The sequence below is a fragment of the Vipera ursinii genome (assembly GCF_947247035.1).
Source record: "Vipera ursinii genome assembly, chromosome: 1".
Taxonomy (NCBI): domain Eukaryota; kingdom Metazoa; phylum Chordata; class Lepidosauria; order Squamata; family Viperidae; genus Vipera; species Vipera ursinii.
In genome coordinates this window covers 140,393,018-140,408,662 of record NC_139512.1, presented here as the reverse complement: position 1 = coordinate 140,408,662, position 15,645 = coordinate 140,393,018, and the positions used below count along the sequence as shown (strand labels likewise).

The window sequence follows — 15,645 nt, the reverse complement described above, 5'->3', positions numbered from 1 at the left end:
GTCATGCCAGCTTTTCTGAACTACGCATTTCTCTTCAGCTAACTATGAGAAGAATAATTAAAATCACATATTTTTGAACTATGCTGTGGTTAATTTTGCATTTGAACGTGGAGATAATGACAGTAAGCAACACACTCGCTCTGCAGTCTGTTTATTTCCTCTGCTCTTCATAAGGATCCATCATATCCGGAGACTAGCTAATCAATACTTTTGCATGGCTCTGATGAGGGACGGCAAGAGTACCTGCATGTCTATCTGTGTTGTCTTTTTGGTAAGCTCCTCCTCCTATAGTTTTGGAGCTCTGGCTTGTTTGCTGGGAGCTGAAAAACACAGCTAGAATCCAAAACCAGTGACTAACATTGCATAAATAATTTTGCAACATCATATGGCCTCAGCTGCAAGTTGCAGCCATTACAGAGGAAAATTAACCAAGGGAGGCTCATACCAATCAGTTCGTTTAGTAACACAGGATGAGGAAAGGGGAAAGGATATGACTGGTAGCCGAGTTCACCTCTGAAGTATTAGCATGTAAATCTTTTCAGAAGAGGTAATAAATAAATAAATCCACAGCCATTTGGCTCTTTCTGCTGCTTAAAAATTAGGGGCAGCTCAGATTCCAGATTTTAACTCTTTGTAATTCCCTCTACTGCAAAATTTTGTGAAGGATCTTCATTTCTTCTAGAAAGGGTCTCCCCCCTCTCCTTTTTTTTTCTTTCTGTTTGTGAAATTTTATGCAATATCTGAGAAGCAAGTTCCAATACTTGCACAGGCCTTTAGTGACAAACACTTGTTTTGTAATCTCAACTTTCAAAAGACTTCTTGCTTGAAGGCAAAGAGATCCACAAGTGAAATGAAATCCCTTCCCATCACAGCTTCCAAAAGTGAAGCATCCCTACCAAATACCACATCATTTCTTATATTTACCTAATATTTATTATCACCTGTCTAATATTCACAGCAAAAGAGTTCAGGCAACTGTTTTGTCTTCCTTTTGACAAAATAAAATCTCTAAGATTTTCCCATTGTTCTGCAAGGAAAGACATAGCATTACCAAATCCTTATTGAGAGCTCACTTGTCAAATGTATTTTTTTCAGGGATATGTGTCACTTCTTTAGGGCCAGCACAGATTGTAAGTCACACCCAAAGAAAATCAGGTCTGGGGTGAAAAATCTGAAGCTCATTCTTTTCGACAATCCTAACCACTCTCTCAAAAATGTTGTGACAGAGGATAATCGATGGCATATTTACTTGCTTTTTAGGTTAAAAAAAAAAGCTCTACAAAATAAAAATCAGACAGAATCCCATGCCACCCTATGACATGAACAATCCTGCCCCCACATTTAGGTTTTAAGTCACTACAACCATTGCAGTGCTCACTCCAACCTTTAGTATCTGGAAAAATATTAAACTTGTTTTTCTTTTCAAACCAAGATGAAAAAAGGTCAGGGCATAAGAATTAAGGAAATGTATAATGGAATTGAAATTTTAGGCCTGTCTTTTTTGGGGGGGTGGGGGAGGGGAAAACTTGATTTTGTATTTATTTATTTTTATTTTTATTTGAATGTAATGATCTCATAGGGACGCGGTGGCTCAGTGGGTTAGGACGCTGAGCTTGTCGATCAGAAGGTTGGCAGTTTGGCGGGTCGAATCCCGAGTGCTGCGTAACAGAGTGAGCGCTTGTTACTCGTCCCAGCTTCTGCCAACCTAGCAGTTCGAAAGCACGTAAAAATGCAAGTAGAAAAATAGGGACCACTACGGTGGGAAGGTAACAGCATTTTGTGCGCCTTTGGCGTCTAGTCATGCCAGCCACATGACCACAGAGACGTCCTCGGACAAGCGCTGGCTCTTCGGCTTTGAAACGGAGATGAGCACCAGCCCCTAGAGTTGGAAACGACTAGCACGCATGTGCGGGGTAACCTTTACCTTTACCTAATGATCTCATATTTCATTATGATAGGGTTTAATTAGGATTTTTTAAAAAGTCATCAAAGAGGTTCCCTTCCATTTTAGCTAGCATTCCAACTTTATTTTGATATTTACTTGAAATAAACAAATGACTCAGACCTTTTATGCAATCACTTCTAAATATCCTCTAATGCAGGGGTCTGCAACCTTGACAAGTTTAAGACTTGTGGATGTCAGCTCCCAGAAGTCCTCAGCCAGCTGAGGAATTCTGGGAGTTGAAGTCCACAAGTCATAAAAGAGCCAAGTTTGAAGACCTCTGGTTTATATAATTCTTTAGAATTTTTGGGGGAACTCACTCTAGTGAAACAATTAGCTAAATATCTAAATTTCAGGCAACATGGGATTTGTGGCCATTCATTTATGCGGCGTCTCAGGGGGTTGGGAGTGGGAGGCACCGTTTTACGGTGGTTCTCCTCCTACCTCCGGGGCCGCTCGCAGTCGGTGTTGACAGGAGGGCAGAGATCCGCCCCGAGGTCTCTCATTTGTGGAGTTCCTCAGGGGTCGGTTCTCTCACCTCTCCTGTTCAACATCTACATGAAGCCGCTGGGCGAGATCATTCGTGGTTTTGGGGTGGGGTATCACCAGTACGCTGATGATACCCAACTCTTTCTTTCCACCCCGAACCAACCCAGTGATGCCCTCACCGTGATGTCCCGGTGCCTGGAGGCGGTTCGGGTCTGGATGGGGAGAAACAGGCTTCGTCTCAATCCCGCCAAGACCGAGTGGCTGTGCGTATCGGCGTCCCGGGTTAACCATGTTATTCCACCTCTAATGATGGGGGGGTGAGGTGTTACCCCCCGTTGATAGGGCTCGCAACTTGGGCGTCCTCCTGGATTCACGGCTCAATTTTGAAGATCACATAGGAGCCGTGACCAGGGGGGCTTTTGCACAGGTTCGCCTGGTGCGCCAGTTGCGTCCCTATCTGGACCGGGACGCCCTACGCACAGTCACTCATGCGCTTGTGACCTCCCGTTTGGACTACTGTAACGCTCTCTACATGGGGCTGCCCTTGAAGACCACTCGGAGGCTTCAACTGGTGCAGAATGCGGCCGCGCGAGTTGTAATGGGGGTTTCCCGATACTCCCATGTAACACCTCTACTCCGCGAGCTGCATTGGCTTCCGGTTGCCCTCCGGGTGAAATTCAAGGTGCTGGTTATCACCTATAAAGCCCTACATGGCCTGGGTCCGGGATATTTGAGGGAACACTTGCTGCCGGCATCAAACGCCCTTCGCCCAGTGCGCTCCCACAGGGAGGGTCTGCTCAGGGTTCCGCCGGTGAGAGATTGCCGGCGGGTGACACCCAGGGATAGGGCCTTCTCAGTGGGAGCGCCTGCCCTCTGGAACCAGCTGCCGGTGGAGCTGAGGACTGCCCCCGACCTCCGATCATTCCGCCGGGGCCTGAAGACCTGGCTTTTTCAGCTCTCGGGCCCAGACTGAGGAAGAATTTTTAATTTGGGGTTTTTTAACTGACTACAGGGTTAATTTAATACTTTTTAATTTGTTCTTAATTTTTGTATTTTGGATTTTTAATTCCCTGTAAACCGCCCTGAGTCCTCAGGGAATAGGGCGGTATATAAATATAACTAAATAAATAAAATAAATAAAATTTATGGCCTTTATGTAGTCTGGTCTCCACTTTTAGTATGGATCATAAAAAGAATATAGGTGGGGAATATACGTCCTACAGCTAAAAAGCAGTTATTAGAACTTTAAGGGGGGGGGAAATCGGGCTTTGATAAAGGTTTTAGAAAACCTTCCATTCTAGATAGACTTTGATGAGAGACTTCACCCATTCCAATCTAAAGGACAAAAACAGCCTTGGCTGCTTTGGTTAATGACTTAAGTCAAGAAATGGATGGGAAACTACAGCTCTGATAGTTCTCCAGGACATTCCTACTGTTCCCAGAACTGCCAACCAACATATCTTTTTAAGTCACCGTTTTAAGAAAGAACAAGGAGAAACATTACTGCAATGGTTTTGTTTTATTGAAAATTCCCTAGGTGGTCTAATCCAGAGGCCTGCCAAAATGATACTATAGTTTTCTCAGATAGTAGATTGGAAACCTTTCCCCAGTATCTTTATAGGCAGATTGCTGTAGAATGAGTGAAAGACAGAAAGCAAAAATGTGTGGAAAATGATGGGGGGAGGATTGTAATGATTTCTACCAGTTTTCATTTCATTTCATTTTACAGTATAAGAATATGCTTTAGAAACATTTGGAAAGGATTTTTCTAAGATCTGCAGGAGCAAAATGTGGGGTTCTTGCATTTACTTAGTAGCAGGAAGAGCCACACACATGGGTAACTGCCCCCTTTTTCACTCAACCAAACCCCTCCTAGTGACTGCAGTCTTTTTGGCTCTGCAACTTCATTTAATCACAAGATCAGATGTTATAAGGTTTTTTTTTAAATTGCGGTGCTCCCAATATTGATCAGGGAATCTACCTGCTCTTGAAACATTATTGGGGAACATTGTGTTCTTTGAATTTAAAAAAAAAACAGGAAAAAAATGTCGATCTTTGCCCACGTATCTGGTGAACAAATTTAAAAGGCCAATTGGGATCAGTACTTACAGACTCAATGACTTTCAGATTCTCAGAGAATACCATAGATTTGCTTTGGCTGGACCTGTCATGGGTGTTGCTGGGACTTTTGATCCTCATCTGAACAGCCCCTGTGCTTTCGGGGGAAGGATGTAGCTTTCCTACGCTGAGATCTGAAGCTGCTAACTGCTGCATGATTAATATGTCAAATCTGCAAAATATAACAGTTAAACATGCTTAACACACTTTGCACTAAGCCAGCCTGGAATCCCTTTTAACCAACAAGGAGAAAACTGTAAAGCCAATAGGATAGCTCAGGATACCAGGATATCTTAACAACAGCATCAGTGGGGCACTTTTATTATTCACCAAACCATCCAAACTATCCTGGAAGAGTGCAGTTTCCATAAAAGATTATTCTTATCTCCACAGCCATTCCTCTGTCCTGTAATCTTACAGCAAATCTTCTACTACAGCCAGCTGGCAGGCAGTAGAGTTTGCCTTTGGTCTTCTCATACTCACATCTGAGATAGACGTCTCAAGTTTGCTCAAAGGCAGAAAAAGACTTATTTGGCCTCCACCAATTGTGCCAGAAGGTGGAAGTTACATTTAGGCCTTCATAAAGGGTCATCCTGATTTTTTTTAAATAGACTTGTAAAACATTTGTTTTGACATTCAGAAAGATGATGTAAAGGTAGAATACATAATAACCAATTTAATATATATGTAGCCTGATGATGCTGTGGTACATGAGAATTGGACTTTTAATATTAGTAGTGGCATTAAACAGGAAATGTTAACTTCAGACAAGAAGCTCCTCAGTCAATAATTCAGCAATATTTTGATGATGTATCAAGTTTTTATTTGACCCTCCTTTAAATATGTGATTAAGAAAGATAACCTCTTCTGTTACGAGTTATAGAATCCAGAAAATTTTAGGTTCTTAGGACACAAAACAAATAATATTTCTTAGGTCTATTGTGCTGGATTGCACTAATGTTTTTTAAGCCCCGGGAAAAAAGGACAAGGAGACAGAGACACCTCTTGTTCAGTCATTGGCATCCTTCAGTCTCAAGAGGCTATGGTATCATGCTCTGGAAAGAGGTCCTAAAGCAGCATCTGGTGTGGCTAAAAAGGCCAATTCGAGAGTGGCAGTCCCTTCCACACTGAGGGCAGATACAATCTATCCTCTGTCCATCCCCCAGATTTCTCTGGTTCTGGGACTGCCTCTTTGCCTCAGCATGCTGCACAAGTGTCTCTTCGAATTGGAGAAGGCCATGCTGCGTCTTTAGCCTCCAAGCTGAGCAATCAGAGGTCAAGGTTTCCCAGCTGTTAATTAATTAATTAATTAATTTAGTTAGTTAAATTTTTATACTGCCCTATTCCCAAAGGACTCAGGGCGGTTTACAGGGCAGCATAAAATACAATATAAAAATAGTATAAAATTAAAATAGATTAAATTACTTAAGCCCAACAATTAAAACAATATTCAAAGCTAAAACCCCTTCAGTCCAGGCCTGATAAATAAAAAAACCAGGTTTTCAGGTCCCAGCGAAATGAACGCAGATCGGGGGCGGTCCTAAGTTCCACCGGTAAATCATTCCAAAGGGCAGGTGTGCCCAGAGAATGCCCTCCCTCTGGGGATCACCCGCCGGCATTCCTTAACCGCCGGCACCCTGAGAAGGCCCTCCCTGTGGGAGCGCACAGGACGATGGGAAGTTGATGCCGGCAGCAGGTGTTCCCTTAGATAATCCGGACCCAAGCCATTTAGAGCTTTATAGATCATTACCAGCACCTTGAATCTCACCCGGAGGGCAACCGGAAGCCAATGCAGCTCACGGAGAAGAGGTGTTACACGGGAGTATTGGGAAACTCCCATAACAACTCGCGCGGCTGCATTCTGCACCAGTTGAAGCCTCCGCGTGGTCCTCAAGGGCAGCCCCATGTAGAGAGTGTTGCAGTAGTCTAGCCGGGAGGTCACGAGTGTTAATGTCCATTCCCAAGGCCTTTAGATCCCTCTTGCAGATATCCTTATATCGCAACTCTGGTCTCCTTCTGGGGCGCTTTCCCTGCACTAGTGCTCCATACAGGAGATCTTTCGGAATCCAACCATCAGCCATTCTCACGACATGCCCAAGCCAGCATAGACATCACTGTTTCAATAGTGTATACATGCTAGAAATTTCAGTACATTCCAGGAATGCGCTATTTGGAACTTTGTCATGCCAGGTGATGCCAAGAATACGTCAGAGACAGCGCATATGAAAGGTGTTTAACTTTCTCTCCTGCCGTGCGTAAAGGGTCCAAGACTCACTGCAGTTTAAGAGTCGCAGAAGTAATAATCACTACTACCTACCGTAAGCAGATTTTGAAAAATCCCTAGAATTTGAAAGAATAACTAGAGCTTGCTGCACTCTTAATAAAGTAACTGGGAAAATAATGGGATGTGATTTCACTCACAATTGGCTTGAATAACTTAAAATAGCTCAGGTATAATGCAGATGGATTGCAAATTAGCTGGAGATCAGGATATTGTATTTTTATCAACAGTCTTTTAGATTAGAAGGTGCTCGAGACCCTAAGCAGTGATTTTACCACCTTATATTTAGGTACATGTAAGAGCAGCTTGTACAGAAAAAAAATCCACAGTTATCCCATCAGTGAAAAAAGTTGTTTCCATTTTTTTTGAATTTTAGTCAAAAAATGTTATTTATTTTGGATACTTAATCATGGAAGAAGATAAAAGAGTTGGAAAAATAAAAAGGCAAATAAAATTTCAATTATTATTTTTTTCCTAACTCAGTGGAAGAAAACTTCAAACTATGAATAGGAATCTTATATCCTTTGTATTTGCATATTTGCAAAACCTGTACAATATCCAGGGAGGCTGAAAGCAGGCAGAAGGCTTTGGAAGTGTGGCTTTTGAGGTGTATCTTGAGAATCACTTGAAATCACCCAAAAATAAAAATAAAATATTGGAAGTTGTAGACTTGGTACAGGAGAAAAGAAAAGAAAAGAAAACCACCAAGAAATGAAAATTGAGATATTTCAGTTATTTACACAGACACAATTCTGTGCAAAAGGTCTTTGCTGAAAGGAAGACCGGAAAGAAAGAAAATGGGAATTTTTCTAAAGAAAGAAAATAGGGAATGCAAAATAACACCTGGAATAGCAATATATATAATTGGTCTGATCTAAATAATGCAAAAGGGACGCGGTGGCTCAGTGGGTTAGGATGCTGAGCTTGTCGATCAGAAGGTCGGCAGTTTGGCAGGTCGAATCCCGAGTGCCGCGTAGCAGAGTGAGCGCCTGTTACTCGTCCCAGCTTCTGCCAACCTAGCAGTTCGAAAGCACGTAAAAAATGCAAGTAGAAAAATAGGGACCACTACGGTGGGAAGGTAACAGCGTTCCGTGGGCCTTTGGCGTCTAGTCATGCTGGCCACATGACCACAGAGACGTCCTCGGACAAGCGCTGGCTCTTCGCTTTGAAACGGAGATGAGCACCGGCCCCTAGAGTCGGAAATGACTAGCACGCATGTGCGGGGGAACCTTTACCTTTACCTTTAAATAATGCAAAATGTTCAGAGGCGGACATAGTAGAAATTCACAGTTGTCACCCAGGAAAAAAAACTGAACTGCAAATCTTTGATGTAATATCTTTCAAGATTATTCATATGGAAACAATCTCAGTTACACAGCTCTCTCATTAACAGTAAGAAAGGCTATACATAAAGTTTACTCTCTTAACCATAAAGACTGCCTTTTCCATCCTAGGAAATATGGCAGTGTTTTATTCTGAGCTTAGTGAAGTGGACTAAATTGCTAAAATATTACCAGAGCAGGTGTGTGTAACACGTACATTCATTCAATTTTCAGATGCTATTCAGCAGTTTAAAAGTGCTAAACCTGCTTCTATTTTCTCTGACACATCAAGTGTTTCTGAGCTTCTACCATTTTACTTATATCACAAGCACGATATTTTTCTTACTTGGGACCTTGGGCTATTATTAAATCTGTCAGATCTCATAACTATAGGTTGTCAGACCAATTTGTGCTTACGTTGGAAATTCATCAGAAAAGCCTAAGAGCTGCAGGACAGATGGACATTGGGATGCAAAGAATGCCATCTTCTGGATGAAATACAGAGCAACATTTTTCAAATCCATGCAAGCGCTCCTCAAGCTGAACAAGCTGTTTTTGTTGTTGTTGTTGTTTTAATGTGGCTCTTCCTGATATGGCCTCCTGTCTCAGGCTTTTTGTTGAAAAGTTGACAGTAATTCAACATGCTAAGATCTTAAAAGATTCAAGAATCCCATTGTGCCTTTTCCCTTGCTTTTTCTTATTGCCAATAAAATAATAACCTATCATTTCAGTGTAAGAATGGAAAAAGGGTATCAGTCCCTATGAAGTAGAAGGGACTCCACCGGAAGAGTTGAACTAAATTTCATTACGACAGATTAGTGACAGAATCTTGCAAATCTGTTTTTGTCGTATTTTCCCTCCGTCTTATACCCCTCTGAGTCAGAAAAAAGCCCTCTTATAACCCACTGAATGAAGGAGGAGCAACCCTGAGTTTCTTCCTAATACAATCTCCTTTTCATGGGCTTAAGGAATACTTCTGACCTGTTTTCTCTACAGATATTTCTCAACTTATAACCGCAATTTAGCCCAAAATATTTGTTACTGAGACAGTTGTTAAATGAGTTTTGTTCCATTTTATGAACATTTTTGTTAAGTCAATCACTGCAGTTGTCAAGTTAGTAACATAGTTGTTAAGTGAATCTGGCTTATCCATTGACTTTGATTGCCAGAAGGTCGCAAAAGGTGATCACATGACTCTGGGACACTGTGACCATCATAAAGACATGCCAGTTGCCAAGTGTCTGAATTCTGATCATGTGACTTTTGTTGGTAACCATTTGTTTAGTGACTATTCAAAGTTACATCAGTGCTGAAAAAAGTGAATTATGACCATTTTCCATACTTACGACCATTGGAGCATCCCCAGGATCACATGATTAAAATTTAGACGTTTGACAACTGGTTCATATTTATGATGGTTGTAGTGTTCCACAGTCATGTGATCACCTTTTGCAATCTTCTGACAATCAAAGTTAATGGGGAAGCCTGATTCATTTAATAACCATATTACGAACTTAACAAGTGCAGTGATTCACATGACCACTGTGACAAGAAGGGTAAAATGGACAAAACTCATTTAACAATTGTCTTGCTTAGCCATGGGAATTTTGGGCTCAGTTGTGTGATGACTCCCCCAGATGTTTTCCCAGATACCTCTCCAGATGTCAGCTTGGGGGAGGATAAACCATGTCAGGCGGCGAGTTGGTCAATGGCTCCAAGCAGCTGTCTGAGAGGGATTTGGCAGAAGCACAACTGCAGCAGGACAGCCCTGAGACCTTAGATGGGGAACCCATTTTAACTTTTGTATGGGGGATTTTTTAATTTCCTGTAAACCGCCCTGAGTCCTCAGGGAATAGGGCGGTATATAAATATAACTAAATAAATAAATAAATAAATAAACCCACACAGCTGCAGCTGGTCAATGATGAGGAAGAGGAACTGCCTTCTGCACTTGATCCAAGAATATGTAGGGCTTAGAAAAGGCAGTAACAGCGAAGCTCAGCCAGACTACTCATGAGGAGAAAGCCTCACCCTTCTGGATGGGTTGCAACAGAAGCTGACTATTTAGCATGGCAGACAGATGGAGGTGATGCTGGGAACAATGTGTTTGTTTCCTAGCTGTGTGCTTTCTGATCATGATTTCTGCCTTGCTTTGGATTGACACTGTGCCTTTACTTGGATTATGCCTTGTGAACTTTGGAGTTTTCTTGTCTCGTGAACCCTTTTGTATTGTGGATTTAATTTTGCCTGGTGGGTTTATGCTGATTGGGAAACTTTCAAGTGCTTTGTGGACTCATTGGCCATGGCTCTTTGGACTAGCATTGGTCTGTTTGTGGCTGGACTTATTTATTTATTTATTTAATTTATTTTAATTCCATTTATATCCCGCCCTTCTCCGAAAACTATTCATTTTTTAAACCATGGCTTTGAAAGAGAAAATCTCCATCTACATAAATTTAATTATTAACTTCTCAATCTATTTAAAACCTTCAAGAGAACTAAGTATTGAAATTGCTCTCAAAGGTTTATATAAATTTTGATACAAGATTTCAGATATATCTTTCCCCACAAATTTAGGGGTATTTTCATCCATTTTTCACGTGGTTGAATTCATACTGCCATGGTTTTGTATACAACACTTAGAGAATAAATTAGGAATTTGAAATATATACCAGAGATCCCTTTGTTTATTTGTGAGAGACCAAGGACAATAATACCTCTACAACCAGTTTTCTAACACCACAGCTTTGCCTCCTGATTTAGGCCACACATTCTTTGTAGAGGTTGTAGAGGTATGTGAAATAAATTCTTGGGAAAAGTTTAAGGTTCAGATATGTTAATATGTTACTACCATATTCCAAAAAACATGCACCATTTTGATGGCACCCATTAAAATGGAGACCTAATTGTGGAGGCCTAGACTGATTTCTCCTTAGCGTTGTTACAGGGTTAGAATCCTGCCTGTTAAGACACCAACATGCATATGAGCTTCCTGCCCATGCAGTGTATTATGTACAGGGAGTGCTCAACTTACAACCATTTTTTTAGTGACCATTCAAAGTTTATAACAGTACTGAAAAAAGTGACTTAGGACCGTTTTTCCCACATAACCATTGCAGCATCTCCATGGCCACATTATCAGAATTTGGATGCTTGTCAACTGGCGTGTATTGATGATGGTTGCAGTTTCCTAGTCCCATGTGATCACCTTTTGATCACCTTTTCTGATAAGAAAAGTCAATGGGGAAAGCCAGATTCACTTCACTGTGTTCCTAACTTAACAACTACAGTGATTCACTTAACAGTTGTGGCCTGAAAGGTTTTAAGATGGGGCAAAAGTCATTTAAAAACTGTCTTATTTAGCAACATAAATTTTAGGCTCAATTATTATCATAAATTGAGGACTATCTGTATGTGGCAGGGGATAGGGTTAAACCCCTGTTGCTCTTACATTCCAAGAGCATCTGTTATATTTTCCATGGTTTAAGGGATTATACATTAAATAATATGAAAAACTCTTGTTTGTCCTTTATCTTAGAAAAGTGTTGCTGGATAGTACTGAAAATACACTTCTGCAAACAGGTGCCATGTGAATATGGTGAAATTACAACGTATTCCAGAATATTTCTCTGCATAAGTTCTATAGACCAACTTGTGCCTACTTGGCCTCAGTTTGGAGATCTCTTTTGCAATAAGGCTTCAACTTTCAGGCATTGCTGATTTACATCCAAATTAGGACAAATACTGTATGTTGCTGTAGCTAAGTCCATTGTTCATTCTGCACTACAAGCATTCCAGATATATTTATACTGATACTCCCTCTGTTGATTAATAATAAATAATAATAAACCTTTTATTGTCAAAGTACAACATGTGTACATTGAGATTAGCTGAGTCTCCCCCCCCCCGTGCTCTCTCCCCCCAACACACAGTGACAACAAACCCTCCATCCTACCACACCATGTGAACCAACTACACCACACACCGGCCTCCCAAGTCAATTACCGTTTCTAGTAAACCTCAACAGTGGGACAACCAATCCCCAATATACTAATTGTAGTTTTATTGCCCCAGCATAGCATGTTTATTTATTTATTTGTTTGTTTTTTTGTTTTTATAAACCGCCCTTCTCCCGAGGGACTCGGGGCGGTGTACAGAATAAGGTAGGCATACAGAATGAACAATAGTGAAAACAAACAATAGTAAAATACAAGCTGGGACCCCAGATTAGAGCTATCAGGCCAGGCCAGACTGCTGGAACAGATAAGTTTTGCTTTCAATCCCCTCTCTAGCCTCTTACTCAGTGCTTTTTTTGTAAAAGAAAAAGGTGCTGGAACTCAAACATGTCATACAACCCACCTTGGCTACCCTACAAGGTTCCATCCAAAAAAGGTGCCGGAACTCCGTTCTGAGCGTTCTGTGAGGAAAAAAGCCCTGCTCTTACTAAAACCACTTGCTGTTCATACTTCCAGAACAAACTGCTTGCTTTTTTTAATGGGGAAAAACTACACCTTTTGAAATATAAAAGATTTTATGCCACCCAGAATCACTTTGTAAGGGAGATGGGCAGCATAAAAAATTAATAGAATAAATAGATAGATAGATAGATAGATAGATAGATAGATAGATAGATAGATAGACAGACAGACAGACAGACAGACAGACAGACAGACAGACAGACAATGTTCCCAGTTGCACACCCAGTATAAATGCCATCCCAAATATTCAGATCTTCTGCCATAGTAAAATTTTCTCTACACCCTTCCAGGCTGTATCATACAAGTTGCAGATGAGGATTGAGAAGCAAATTAACTTTCCTTACCTATATTCTGCTGTGCACTGTTTTTCTCATCTTCCCCAAACAACCACCAGTATCAGCTTTTTAAAAAGAAAGCGGGAAATATGAAACGGCCTCCTTCTAAAGGCTACACATCTTGTTCCATCTAAGGCAAGCACAAAGCAGTCAAGGAGAAAAATACAGCAAAACCACTTCCTGTCAAAAGGACTTCAGCACCCCAATCAGTCACAGCACAGCACTAAATAGGATTCAAAGAGTGAGCCAAGGCCCTAGCGTGAAAACCTGGAGTTCAACTTACTACCCAGTTTCAGAAACTGTACAAGTTTCAAAGGAAATAGAAAGAGGAATGAGCTGAGCTGAAATTATTTCAACTTCCTGTTGCTTTGCTTTCTGAAGAAAAAAAAAGTGTTTCAGAAATCAAGCATATTGGGGGTAGATGCCTCCACCCCCCTTTTTAACTACTTTTTTTTTGAAACACAGCTTTAACAATGAAAAATCTATAGATAAGGTACAGATTTTGATTTTCAGTTTTGTACAGACTTAACAGGCATCTGCGACCAGTTCTGCTTTCTTGGTTTCCTGTCTGAAAAAGACCACAGAAGAGATGCCCAGGGCCAGTGGTAGGATTCAAATATGTGAACAAACGATTATCTGTGTGGATGCCACTTCCAGAAGTCCATTCTGGGCCTGGGCAAGAAAAAATTAGCTACGGGTTCTGCCGAACTGGTGCAAATTGGCTGACTCCCACCACTACCCAGGGCCATAAGTCTGCTGGCTTGTACCTTAGTCGCATTAAAATGAACTAAAGGAGTAATTTTACTCAAAGAGGGCCAAGCTTTAGATTAGACTCCAATGAGATCAAGCCTAGAGATCTGACCAAACTGTGAGCCTGAAAATGGAATTTCCAAGTAAAACTCCCCATTAACCAGAAGTTCTATGATGCTGAGGTAGCAAGCAAACCTTGCTGAAGCTCCTTCTCTTGAGAGCAACTCAGCAACGAGTGTCATAACTTTGCAGAGAAATATCACACACACACACACACACACACACAAACAAATCAGAAATATTATGTTTTCTTTATCAAGCCACCTCAAGAACAGGGAGTATAATCTTTTGGGGGGCTAAGAAACAGTCTTGCATTTTGAACTAGTTGCTGGGGCCAGGGCAAAAAAAAGGCATTGAATTATATTAAGGTGAACCTTACAGGTAGTTGAGATTATTACTGCCCATGCATTTAATAGTAGGTATTATGTCGTGGGCTCTGATGAGCAGGAATGAAGACACACAGATGAGTACAGAGAAAATCATTCTTTATTTAAGCAGCAACTGTACTGAGGAATTGGAGTCACCCTGCCTCATTATATAGCCAGACCCTCTGGTAGCAACCAATCGGATTGAAGCCATGCTTGCCGCCCAAAGTTGACCAATTGCAGGACCGGAGACATCCTGTCTGAGTTGATGGAGAACTGTTAGTTCTCCAGCAACACACATGGTGATATTCCAAAAGCCCAGTACATAACACCCCTCCCTCCTAAGATCAGGCTATAATACCCTTGACAATAGTCAAGGCTTAATAATCACTCCCAACAACCAAAATACTAAAGTAATAATAAACAATAATAAATGTAATGCTTTGTTATTCCAAGGTAGTTAGAATGGTATTATGTGACCTTTACAGACGTGCCTTGTAAAGTGGACTACAAAGAGATTAAAGAATAGCTTGTCAATGCAATATACTACAAAGAGATAAAACAACGTCTCAGTGAGCATGCTTGACAACAGTTACATTTTGCCTCCAATTTCTGTAGGTAGTGGTACAATGTCACACATTACACATCACTTTATTTTACAACATAGTCTGTAAGATATGCTGGGGGTTTATGTGGTCTGGAGGAACACCGTGGGGTTCCAGTCACTTTGTGGTCTACCAGCTTACCCGGTGGGCTGGGTAGACCCATGTCCCCTTGTGCTCCTGTGTCCAGGGGAGTTAAATTGCTCTGGCTGGCCTCTCCAGGTTGGCCCACCCCAGAGTCTGACTGTTTAGCAGAGTAGGCACAGCGGTCGCTGAGTTTTGGCTGGTTCGCCTGGTCAGGGGTCCCATGTTGCACTTCTGAGCTGCCATGTTCCTCTTCTGAATCAAGTTCCCTTGAGAAAGGAAAACCCTGGTGGTTCTGGTGTGAGCTGGCTTGGGCGCCAGCTTGAGGACTTGTGTCATAGTCCTCACTTAGTGACCATTCTGGAAACCTTTTCCTAAGTTGGTTAATATGTCTTCTGACCAGTCACCCTCCCTCCAACCCCACTTTATAAGATAGGGGTCCAGATACTTTGATCACCTGACAAGGAACCCACAACTTTCCAGGCCCATAGTTCCTGGCCCAAACCCAATCACCTATTTGCAGCCCCCTTGGGGCAGGGTTTGACTGAAGAGTGGAGCCAAGGCAAGATATGCACCTATCCTGCATATTTGAATTGATTGGTTGAACTTTTTTAGTCCCATTTTTTTTGGACTGCACATGGCAGAGGACTGGGAGCCGCATGCGGCTCTGGAGCCACGGGTTGCAGACCTGTGGTTTATAGGCTTCGGATGCCACTATGTCTGGATGCAACCTGTCCAGTTTAGTAATTAAGCGCCTTCTCCAACGAAGCTCAGCAGGACTTTTACCTGTAGCTGTGCAGGGTGTAGTGTGTTGACAGA

The 15,645-nt window shown here is 41.7% G+C and overlaps 1 protein-coding gene across 1 annotated transcript in view; it reads right to left on the bottom strand.

Annotated features, from left to right (window-relative positions):
- Positions 1–13,133, bottom strand: part of ARHGAP15 (Rho GTPase activating protein 15) — a 474,106-nt gene extending 460,973 nt beyond the window's left edge. The window contains exons 1-2 of the mRNA XM_083348755.1: positions 12,975–13,133; positions 4,541–4,721 (exon numbers count right to left, since the gene is read on the bottom strand). Of these exons, the coding sequence (XP_083204881.1) occupies positions 4,541–4,705 (165 nt within the window). The 5' untranslated portion in view covers positions 4,706–4,721; positions 12,975–13,133. The remainder of the gene's footprint in view (positions 1–4,540; positions 4,722–12,974) is intronic.
- Between the last annotated feature and the right edge of the window lie 2,512 nt (positions 13,134–15,645).